Here is an 11,957-nt window from a genome sequence, read left to right on the forward strand (position 1 = left end):
TCATTGTTCACTAAATTACTGTTACAATAATGACAAAAAGATCTGAATCAGTCCGTGTGTGTGTGTGTGTGTGTGTTTATAAAAGCTCACTGTCACTGGTCAGGGGCTGTTTCCCACAGTGTAGCGTTACCTGCAGTGATCCACTGTAATCAGATAGCCGTGAGAATGCTTTTAGAACCTCACACAGCCACACCTCACTGTCTGTTCATTAACGACCGATCAACACAAACAATCAGACACGAAAACAACAGTGTTATTATTCAGTTTAGAAAAGATATTTCTGAAAGGAATTATGGGAGATTTTAAATGTAAATATGTAAATACAGTTCAGCGTCCATACGTTTCCAGGACGTCCCAAGCTCATTCAGTGCGGCTGAGGTCTGGGGTTCGGGGCTGGGCCACTGTTCTGTGAAAGATCCTCAGCTTCTCTCCAGTGCCGTGTCCTTTCAGACCCACGGTGTTGAGCTGTGGATCTCACAGTGAGAGGATGAACACAAGCAGCTGTGGATGTGTTTAAATCTGCAGTTCTCTCACAGATTGAGTGGTGCTGGTGTTGGTCTGGTTCTGTATAAAAGGCTGTTGGGTCAGTTGTAGTTAATTTAGTGAGATATTAGACTTAAGCCCAAAACTGAGGACTGTGGAACAGGACGTCCCTCAGATATTTGGCTGAACTGAGAAGTCATGGTTGTTATGAGTTTTCCCCTTTTCTTCACGTTACTGTTGTTTTTTTATAATTATTTTATTTTTTTATAAAACTGACGACTTTTATTTTAAATTGTTTTGGCTGAAAGTAATTAACTGAAAGCTGAGTCTCACTGTGGTAAAATTAAATAATGTAACAACATCAAACGGTAAATAAAGTCATTTATATGAATTTAAGAGGAGTACTGGTCCATTTCAGAGCCGTGTCTCAGGGATCAGTCGGGGATCAGTCTGAGAACAGCCCCGGGCCTGAGGCCGGAACAGGAACATGGAGCAGTGAGAGGAACAGAGAGAGAGAGACCAAGAAATAACAAGGTAAGAGAATACACACCTCCTAAACCTGCAGCAGTTACAAACACATAGAAAGACTTTTACCTGTGACCTACAGCTGTAAAATATATATAAACCGGTCTCCGAATGAATAAAAACCGCTGAAAATCTTAAACTACTGGAGTGAGTTTGGCTTCTTAAATCAAACTCTCCGTTCCACCTTAAACGTTCCATTCATAACTGTTGCGCCATTTAAGGTGGACCGGCCAATAGCCAATAAAAGCCTTTATTTTAGTACAAAGACGTAGTCAAAGTAAGTATTTGAGCTGATGATTATTGAGTCTGAAAATAACGATACGTTGTTGTCTGAGGAGCAAAGGAAATTCCAATAAGAACTTTGATGAACTTCAGTGACATTCACCAAGTTTATTCACTCTCAATATTCCGTTCCACCTTAAATGGAGCTTCGGTTTGAGAGGTGACTGTGGCAACATTTAGCTGTTAAACCGCCAGCTTTGAATAACCAAATAATTACAGCGGTGTTTAGCTACTTATCTCCCTAATTATTTTTCCATTCCACCTTAAATGGGGCAAAACACATTGAAACTGCTTCACCTTTTAAGGTGGAAATGAGGAATTGAAGAAAAAGCCGTTTGTGTTTGTAAAATGCTGAAAGAAGTGTCTTTAGTAACTAACTGTGCCGTTTAATGTGTAGCTAAGGTTTCAGAATTATTTGTGTAATATTTAAGGTGGAATGAAGAATTCAGTAAAGTTCAATAGCGCAGGAGATACTTTATTATTTATTACTCCTTTCACAACGTTATTCTCCCCTCATGTATCGTCCAGTCTGAAATTCACTCAAAAGTACAGTGTTGTTTTGTGTTGTTTGTCGGTGAATCTTTGGAGAATGTGCAGTCGGTCAAAGTTCAGAGTTAAAGGGGAACTCCAGACGGTTTTTAAAATTCTCAGGAAAACTACAAACCTGAGGCGTAAACAGAGTCACGGGAGAAAGTAACCGCCCAGTAAACAAGGAGCGTCCCTGGACGTTCAAAACAGGTCTAAAAGTAGTCTGTCCGTCAAGGACAAATTTTAAACGTCAGTGGACGTCCAAAATCCATCTTAATAAGTTAGTTAAGTGGTGACCGATCGATAACGTCAGTGGACGTCCAAAACGCGTTTTATACAAGTCATTTATATCGGGACCAATTAATAACGTCAATGGACGTCCAAAATACGTCTAATAGTCGTCTTTTCAATGTCTGTGTTTGGACGTCTTTTCAACTTTCATTTTCAACCTTAAGAGAACGTTGATTAGACGGCAGTCATTACGTTATTTCAACGTTGAATCAACGGCTAATTGTTTACTGGGGGAGTCGGAGTTGTTCATGGTGCTTGTGAATGGAACCAGACGCCCACCACTAAAAGCCACTGGTGATAACACAGTGGTCATATGACATTATAGATGCTTTTTTGTCATTTAGCTACACTATGTAACTCTAAATGTGACCTGGGAGCGTGGCTAATTACAGATTTTTTATAATTAAGAATATGACATTTAAACAAGTTTAACTCTGTATTGATTGTTGTTGTTGTTGTTTTTAGAGATGGGTAACGCCAGCAGTGAGAGGAGTGTGTCTCAGGGAGAGAAAACCCCTCGGAGAGAGAGCCGTGGAGCAAAGGATGGAGCACGACCCAAAATATTAATGGACAGCACTGAAGATGGTGATCTCTTCCAAGGAGATGATGCCAAGGTAGTTCTCTTTGTGTGGGTTAGAGACATAAACAGGCAGCTGTTATTGACACTGACAGAAGAGTGGGGGTTAAACTGAATAAAGCCCCTCAGCTTTGGGCTGTGTACGTTTTGGAGTGGAGTTGTAGTGTGTCTGAGGTCCAGATCTAATCCTCCGCCATCAGAACCCAACCTCACTAACGCTCATGTGGCTGAATGCCATTAAATCATCACAGAAATGTCAATGTGAGAAAATGGAGAACTAACTCTCTCTCTCTCTCTCTCTCTCTCTGTGTCTGTCTCTCTCTCTCTCAGGAGTTTTTGGCGTGGCAGAGAGATTTGGAGTCGGACTCTAAAGCCCCCCCAGAGGAGCGGCCCACTGTGTTCCGGTGGTCAGGACCGGGGAAGGACGTCTGTGTGTCCGGATCATTCAACAACTGGACGGGCAAGATCCCCCTCTCAAAGAGGTAGGTCTCAGCAGCGCTGATGATTTTATACTGATGGCAAGTGAACAGACCTGCCTTCCCTTTCTGGTAAAAGTAGATCTGAATCAGTTCTTTGTGTTTGAACCAGTAGGGGGCGCTGTGGGTTCACAGCAGTGGAGTAAGGGCTTGGTAATGAGTAGAGGAAGGTTGATGCATGGACATAAGCAGTTCAGCGTACTGAAATACTGCTTAGCATCATAGTGAACAGTGCACCACACACACACACACTCTAGGGTGTGTTAGTACAGAGCAGAACAGAGCAGTGTGAAGTCTGCCCTCTGTATCCAAACCTTCCACATATGAAATAAATGTGGAAAGCTGAAGCCCTCTGCTGTTGTAAACGTCCTCATCCCTCTCCAGCGCTCGCTGTTTGAGCGCGGTTCTCTCTGTGTCTCCTTCGTTCGTTGGGTATGTGCTCCATTTATAAGAGACCTGAGCATCTGTGGATAATTAAAACAAATTAAAGTATAGAACAAACGTGCAAATAAAAGATATTCATCTAACACTCATTCATTTCTTCTCTCTCTGTCTCTCTCTCTCTCTCAGTCATAACAACTTTGTGGCGATAGTGGACCTCCCTGAGGGCGAGCACCAGTATAAATTCTACGTGGACGGACACTGGACCCTGGATCCTAAGCAGGTGCGTGAGTCCGTTCTGAAAATGTATTCGTTCATCTTCGTTACATAAGAACGCTTCAGTTTCAGAGCTTCAGCCGAGAGGAGAGAGCTCTCAGTTTTCCAGTGACTTTATCAGTGAAACAGTCAGAGACACTTGTGTAAACATCAGAGCCCTCAGCGAAGCCAGGTCCCAGCCTTTGGCCTGTGGGGGTTTTAATGGTATCTTTGTTTTTTGATTAATTCCAGATTAATTAGAGTTTCTAAAATGTTCTTTACACTTTATTTGAGCCCTAACCCTAACACTTCTGTCAAACACAAGACCGTTTTATCACACCACATACACACCACATACACACACACACACACACATACACACCACATACATTAACACATACACACCACATACACCACATTTACAGACAGAAGGTGACGTTTTAACTTTAAATAATTAAAGAGTTTTATATATTTTAAAAACTAAAGTCTAGTTATTTTTGTTTACATTGTTTCTGAGAGATTTACTTATTATTTTTAATTATATTCATTGTTATAGTGTTGTTGTTGTTCTGCAGTAGTTCAAATCTAATTTATTTGTACAGCACTTTTTAGAACTGATGTCACTGAGAGAATTCACAGAAATCCTCTGCAGCTGCTTCAAATGAACTGCTGTTGTACTGACACCTAGTGGCAGGAATGTACCAGAGAATCTGTCCTTGGACCTGTTTTGAAACGATCTAAGATCCACTTTATCTCAGAAACAAGGTCAAAATAATGAAACATCACATTAATTACGGAGATTTACTGCACGGCTGTGATCTCTAATGTCCCTCAGCCGGTGGTGACCAGTAAATCAGGGGCCGTCAACAACGTCATCCACGTGAAGAAGACGGACTTCGAGGTTTTCGACGCACTGAAGACGGACTGTGAGAAGACTGCAGATCTCTCAGGTCAGAGGGGGTTAGAGCTTTTATATTATTTAAAAATATAGATTTTAAAGTGAGGGTTTGATACAAAAGAGTGTTATTTGTACAAATTTACATCATTTTTCCCTCGTCACAAATGTAAACTGCTAAAAATCCCTGTTCTAAAGAGATTTCTTTGCGTAGCACTTTAAAAGACGTCTGTTCGTTCAAAAAGAAACATTCCTCGTTAATGTTTTTTTTAAAGAATCAGTAAAATTCCTTTGACACAATTTGAGTTTTTTAGGAAACGGACTCTGGGTCGGCTCCGGACCCACCGCGACCCGGCACTGGATAAGGGTTACAGAGTGAACGAGGGAATGAATTAATGAGTGAATGAATGAATGAGTGATTTTGGTGGGTGACCTTTATGTAACACGTAAGAGTAAAAAGGTGTGTTTTATCTTGTGTCACAGATGTGTCTGGGTCTCCTCCCGGACCGTACTCTCAGGAGCCTTACTCCAATAAAGCAGAGGATCGCCTCCGAACGCCCCCCTTCCTCCCTCCGCACCTCCTGCAGGTTCTGCTCAATAAAGACACGGGCGTCTCAGTGAGTGTCATCATTCACCTTAAAACCATTCAATAAAACAGGACTTCAGACTTAAAGCTCAGTGTTCCATCAGAAATAAAGCTGCAGTAGCCTTTAAAAGCTAAGAGGACCCTGACCTGTAAATGAGTCGATTCAATTCAGCAAGTGATTCAGGGAATCAACATTTTACTGAATACTTTACTGAATATTTTTGTAACAAACCCATTGTTTTACTTTGATAAACAGTGTGACCCGACTCTGCTTCCTGAACCCAATCATGTGATGCTGAACCACCTCTACGCTCTCTCCATCAAGGTACGACTCTTAAGAGCTGTTACCCACGCTGTGTAAATAAACTCTTCTCTTTCTGGACCAGGTTCACAACTACCACAGAGAACAGCCTGGAGAACAAACTTTCTTAATCCCTATCTTGAGATTTTACTTTTAAAAAGACCACTTACACTCACAAAAGCACGTGTGCCGTCACCATAAATCTAGTCCGTTTTCAGATGGTTCATTCATTCACTCTCTGTGAGCCTTATCTAGTTCAGAGCGGCGGTGGGTCCAGAGCCCAACCGAAATCACTGGGCACAAGGCAGGAGCACACCCTGTAGGGGGGCGCCAGTCCTTCACAGGGCGACACACACTCACGCATTCACACACACACTCACACCTACGGACACTTTTGAGTCTCCAATCCACCTACCAACGTGTGTTTTTGGAGCGTGGGAGGAAACCAGAGCACCCGGAGGAAACCCACACAGACACAGAAAGAACACACCGCACTCCTCACCGACAGTCACCCGGAGGAAACCCACACAGACACAGAGAGAACACACCGCACTCCTCACGGACAGTCACCCTGAGGAAACCCACGCAGACACAGGGAGAACACACCGCACTCCTCACGGACAGTCACCCGGAGGAAACCCACGCAGACACAGGGAGAACACACCACACTCCTCATGGACAGATTGAATTAATCTAAATCCATTTGAAGAATGAAAAAGTTTTATTTATAAGACGCTTTCTCTGGTAAAATCACTTGAAATAGCTGTGAAGTCTGTTGTTTACTGTGTTGTAGAAGGTGTTTCTAATAAAGTGGACAGGGCCTCTGTTTAAAGGGCAGAATTTCACTGCATTTATTTGATTGTATTTGTGTTGTTATAGGACGGTGTAATGGTGTTAAGCGCCACACATCGCTACAAAAAGAAATATGTGACGACTCTGCTGTACAAGCCGATCTGAGAGAGCCACAGACTGTCAGCTGGGAAACAAGCACCTGTCTGCGGTATCAACACTATTCAAACAGGAAGTGGCGTGTCGTAAGACTGAGACCAGAAATCCCCAGAAAGCTTGTGCGCTGGATTATTCCACTGAACTCGTATTAACCCCTTCTACTCATCTGAGGTTTCTGCATTTTTTATGTCTTTTCCCAGAAAACAAAACACCACAAGGCAGAAGTTATCCCTGAAGTGAAGCCTTGGTGAAACTGAGCACTAAAGTAGATTTTCCTCAAAGTTCATCTTCAAGTGAAAACTATAAACAGGTGAATAACATCCTCACGCCGCTGTGGTGAGGAATAATAGAGATATCACTAAGATTTAACATGATTTATGACTTTAATAAGTGTGTTGATGTTTTGAACCCGGTGTTAAACCGACGGACCAAGAGTAAAGCGTCTAAAGGACAGTTGTGCTGCAGAAATGTAATTAAAACCTAGTTTTGTTTTGTTTTTTCTTGTAAAAATGAACCAATTCAGGGACAAAGTATTGTTTGAGGGGTTTTTTTTTTGTAACTGATGCAGTGATGAGCAAAGGTCTGAACAAAAATAAACTGAAATGTTTTTCTGCTCAAATTAATGCACTCTTTCTGATTGTGTTCTAAATTATTCGCCTGTGAAATGAACTTGGCCTGTTGTTAATTATCTTTCAACAAATAAACACTTGGTAATTAACACTTGGTATATTTTAATATAGTTTTGATTTTACTTTAAAAAGACCACACTCTTTCCCCGGTGTTGGTGTTTGGTGCTGAAGTGTCACAGGTGTAAGGTCCAAAAACCATCGCTGGGTTTGTTTTGTATTTAATTACAACAACAAACCTGTAAAGAGTCCGTTTCATCAAATATTTTACAGTTAATTTTCGTGAAATATTAATTTATATTTTGTTTTTTAAAAGTGTAATGTTTATTTTTAAATATCTATAATTATACATTTAAGTGAGTATTTCTACAAATTGAAAAACACTTTGTCACGTTTTCGACTGTGGAGATGTGTTTAAATAAATAAATAAATAAACTGTTAGGATGTAAACAAACTCCAGCAGCACTGCTGTGTCTGATCCACTCTACACCAGCACAACACACACTAACACACCACCACCACGTCAGTGTCACTGCAGCGCTGAGGAACAGTGGGTAATAAAGTATGCAGAGCAACAGGTGGACTACAGAGTGACTGGTGAGGGCAGAAACAGTGTGGTCTAATGTTATGGCTGATGTGGGAATGTGATGAGACTGATTCTTACTCAAATATAGGCCTCAGAACTAAAACGCTGTTTGAAACCAGACAGGACTTTCATTACAATAATAAAGTAACCACAACACACACACACACACACACACACCAGCTGCAGGTCATTTCCGAGGCCATGGTTGTTTTCGTAGAACGTTTATTTAATTTTTTTTTGTCTATTTATTTTGCAAGTAAATGATGGAAGAAACACACCTCAGAACAGGAGCTCGTTCAGAGAAATGGTCTTAAATCAAGTGGATGGCTCTAATGTTTCTCATTATGAACTTATTGTAAGAATATTATAAGATTATTCACATTTTACAGATTTCTTCATAAATATTAATTGTTTCAAGCAACGTTTCTTTAAAAAAAGTTTTAAACATTTTTCTGTCGATGGAATAAGACACTAACAATTAAATATAATTAAGAAACATCCCCTAATTAATATTCATCTCCACTAGATCAAAGACCCTTTGATTTAAGATGGGTTCATTGTTTCGATGTAATGACGGAGAGAGGAGAGAGGTCACTGGTTAAAGATGTTGTTCTCCAGCTGTGAGGTCAGTTTTGTTGTTTTTTGCAGAGGTTCTGGTCCAGGTTTTTATGCTCAGAGTTGTAGTTGTGATTATTCTCCGCAAAACAACGAGCAGCCGCTCGATCACATTCACACACCGCGGCCTGGCATTTATCATTGGAGCCTTTAAACACAAAAAACACAACACTTTAAACACGTTTCTAAAACACAAATTATATATATATTTATGGTCATTTATGTTTAATGTAATAAGACATTTTCTTTACATTTAATCACATACAAACCCTCAGAAAGTGTCTGAAACGTCCTGAAGACACTGTACTGAGGAGGAGAATGGTTCTGACTTGTGTCTAATTCGAGTGTTTGTATAAAACTGTCTGCTGAAGGTCCTCCATTTGCCTCATTGTTGAAGGCAGTGTAGACGTTCTCCGCTGCTTTACACTTCCCACAATCCTGTGCGTTAGCAGTTAGCAGCACTAGTCAGAATTAGCAGAACGTTCATTCACAAGCTACATATTTATATCGTATTAATATTATATTAGGTTTTAAACTAAAATAACCCTGTCATCACAGACTTTGACGTTGACCCCGGGGCTGAAGCGGGAGTTGGGAGAGTCCTGTTCCCGCCCTCACTTTTGACATTATTTCTGAGGGAGAAACTTCAGAAAACAAAAGTGAATTTGTGCTCACATTACTACGTGTGAAACTGCGGGTCAGAAGTGTTTAATTATTAATGAACACTGCTGTAATTCTGCTCTGTACACGGTATCGTTCTGGTCCACTTTAAGCCCTGGTTTCTCTCTGAACTGTAATTATTCAGGCTAACGCTAACGTTAGCATTGAGTGACCTGGCTCTGAATTAGCGCCGTACTAAACCTATAATAAACACGGCTGCCCCCTGGTGGGCGTCAGAAATACCATGAGCTGTCTAAAGGAGAACATGTATCTCTGTGTTTGTGGATGTTTATTTTACTACAACATTTGAACACAGCAGCTGTTCTCCACACTGTGAATATTACATCATGAATGGACCAATAGAAACGCTCCAAAATCACTCTCAATAACACCTTCTTACGTTGATTCCACTGAAAGTTAAGAAAGACGTATCCTTCTCGGACCCCCCGCGACCCTAAATTGGATAAGCGGTTACAGATAATGGATGGATGGATGGACGTTGTTATTAGGACAGTGACGATATGTGGTTTACACCACAAACTGCTGCTGTGTCTCACCTGAGCAGGTGACTCTACTGTTGGAGCAGGTGTAGTCATACACTTTGACGTACGGCAGGTCCACTATAGTGGGACATTCTGGAAGTTTTCTAGCGTTTAAATAGCACTTATCATGCACTTCACAGCACCTGAACATCAGAGAACATGATTTAAAACACAGCAACAAATAAAACACCTCCTGAACTCACAGCGTGTCCACGACGTCAATCTAAACACGTGGATGTTCTTAAGAACTTACTGAAGCTGTTTGATCGGTTCAGGCTTTATTCATGAGACACAATGGAGAATTATTCATTTCAATTTAAATCTGTTTTAAATCACTAGTTACAACCCAAAATGTCCAGAAATGTATTTAATTATTGTATAATCATTTACGTTTGTTTAGATTTGAGAAGGTTTCATTTAATCATTATTTAATATTAATGTTAATAATAAAATATGTATATATCATTCCTACAGTGATTCTGCTGAGGTGGTATAACCCCACTGGTCTCCACATGGAAGCATGGGGTTTGATTCCCCACTCAGGTAGGGACTCAACACTCTGTTACACATTACCTCTGTGTTAGTGTAAATCTGTAAAACGTAACACGTAGAAGAGTAACTTCTGTAAATCCAAACATTGCATATGGCCCTTGTGTCGTGTGTGATTTTCTGCAGTGTTTGTTAGACTCTGTTTCTTTACCCATCCACGGGGTCTATGGGTGTGCCGGACCCTCCGAGCCCACAGTAACAGCCGTAGTTGTTGTAGATTAAAGGGTTAACTCCGGGCTGAGCACATTGGATCATTTTCCCAAACTGCCACAACGCATAAGGAGCCCCTCGCACTGCGCTCACTGTGAGAAGAATTCAAAAATACCTGCTGAGTTACAACCTCACGGATATTAAAATCTTTGTAAGTGAACACAGAACACTCTGGAGCAGCTGCACATGAGCCTGAGGTCACCACTGGTGCTTTTCCACTGCATGGTCCCTACTCAGCTGTACTACTCTCCTCCACCAGGTGAATCAGGTGCTGGTTCTGGAAGCGGGTTCTTGTTTAGTGGCTGTTCTCTCGTGGTTCAGAGCGAGTCGAGTAGGGACTAAACCGTGGCGTGTAAACCTTGCAGAGCGCTGATCGTCCAGAGAGAGTCGTCACTCTACGCCACGCAACGCAGACGACCAGCACCAACTCTCCATCTGTAAAATCTCCAGCTGCAGCAGAGATCACGTTTGTTTTTATCCGACTCACGACGGCAGCTCGTAAAATGACGCCGTGGTCTTTTGAAGAGGTTCGAACGCTCCTCGGATCGGTGGCCGACGAAAGAATCCAGCGAGAGCTGGACGCTGCAACAAGGAAGGAACAAACTCTACTGATCTGTCTGAACTGATGACGGAGCTGTGTTCAGTCCCAAACAACAACAACACGCCGATACACCATGAGTAAACACCGCTTAACGTTACCGCCGCCGTTGTTGTGGTTTCCAAAGCCCACCGTTCCCCTTAGAGACGGGGTTAGAGACGACACTGATACATTTCAGGGCTTGAGGGGGGATTTATAGCGGAAAACCAGGCTGCAAGTGGATAGAGCCGAGTTGAGCTGGTACCACGCAGTGGAGAAGCACCGTGTGTCTCAGCAGTGTTCTGTGGAGCAGTGGAACTTTGTTCTCTGAAGTGATGGAACTCATCCAAATCTTTTGGAATGAGCTGGGGTCTAGAACTAATCCTTAAACATCAGCACCTGACCTCACTAATGTTCTGAATGGCTGTGTGCCATCAAATCCTCACAGCAATCACAGCAACGTCCCCCTGTCTGGTGTAAAGCCTTCCCAGAAGAGTAGAGTCTGTTAGACTCACCTGTGGCTACAAGGAGAATCAAGGAGAGCTGCATGGTGTCGGTCAGAAAACAGAGCTCTCAGTGAACTGGCCTTTAAAAAGAGATGAGGAGGAGGAGGGGGAGGGGGAGGGAGACGAATGGTGGTGGGAAAGCAACAGATGAAGGAGGAGTGTGTGAGAAGGATAAAAGAAGGACAGAGCTGATTGGTTGAAATTATGGGCAGGTTTTGGGCAGTGCACTGAACACAAACATATTCTTAAAGAGGCCATATGTTAAATCCTCACTCTCATAGCCACCGTGCTCTATGTCAGAGGAGTGTAAATACCCCCAGGTGGAGCTGTGGAGCAGTGGAACTGTGGAACTGTGTTCTCTGAAGTGATGGAACTCCTTCTGAAACTCTGTTATGAGCTGGAGTTCAGTGTTTGATTCAGAACTAATCCTCCACACCAGCTCCTGACCTCACACTCACCTCACACTCCCCCTAACACAGTCACCCTCTCACTCATCACACTCACTCATCACAACACACTCCTTACCCTCTCACTCATCACACTCACTCACTCATCACA

At 42.1% G+C, this 11,957-nt stretch overlaps 2 protein-coding genes across 4 annotated transcripts; one reads left to right on the forward strand and one right to left on the reverse strand.

The window, feature by feature from the left end:
• Window positions 1-537: 537 nt before the first annotated feature.
• Window positions 538-7,253, forward strand: prkab1b (protein kinase, AMP-activated, beta 1 non-catalytic subunit, b). Of its 3 annotated transcripts, XM_066643844.1 has the most exons (9): window positions 538-684; window positions 902-1,017; window positions 2,575-2,723; window positions 3,017-3,168; window positions 3,733-3,826; window positions 4,634-4,748; window positions 5,177-5,310; window positions 5,536-5,604; window positions 6,460-7,252. In XM_066643844.1, exons 3-9 carry the CDS (start codon window positions 2,577-2,579, stop codon window positions 6,535-6,537), a joined length of 789 nt encoding a protein of 262 aa, XP_066499941.1. In that variant the 5' UTR covers window positions 538-684; window positions 902-1,017; window positions 2,575-2,576; the 3' UTR covers window positions 6,538-7,252. The 3 variants fall into 3 exon arrangements, with proteins under 3 accessions (XP_066499941.1, XP_066499940.1, XP_066499942.1); XM_066643843.1 differs by lacking the exon at window positions 538-684 and having other exon boundaries at window positions 882-1,017; XM_066643845.1 differs by lacking the exons at window positions 538-684; window positions 902-1,017 and having other exon boundaries at window positions 6,460-7,253.
• A 714-nt stretch (window positions 7,254-7,967) lies between these two features.
• pla2g1b (phospholipase A2, group IB (pancreas)) lies at window positions 7,968-11,442 on the reverse strand. Its single transcript, XM_066644584.1, has 4 exons — window positions 11,409-11,442; window positions 10,258-10,408; window positions 9,573-9,700; window positions 7,968-8,503 (listed from the first exon to the last, which is right to left on the reverse strand). The coding sequence occupies exons 1-4, from the start codon at window positions 11,440-11,442 to the stop codon at window positions 8,367-8,369; spliced, it is 450 nt and encodes a 149-aa protein (XP_066500681.1). The 3' UTR covers window positions 7,968-8,366.
• Between the last annotated feature and the right edge of the window lie 515 nt (window positions 11,443-11,957).

Source organism: Hoplias malabaricus, chromosome 14 (genome assembly GCF_029633855.1).
Source record: "Hoplias malabaricus isolate fHopMal1 chromosome 14, fHopMal1.hap1, whole genome shotgun sequence".
NCBI lineage: Eukaryota > Metazoa > Chordata > Actinopteri > Characiformes > Erythrinidae > Hoplias > Hoplias malabaricus.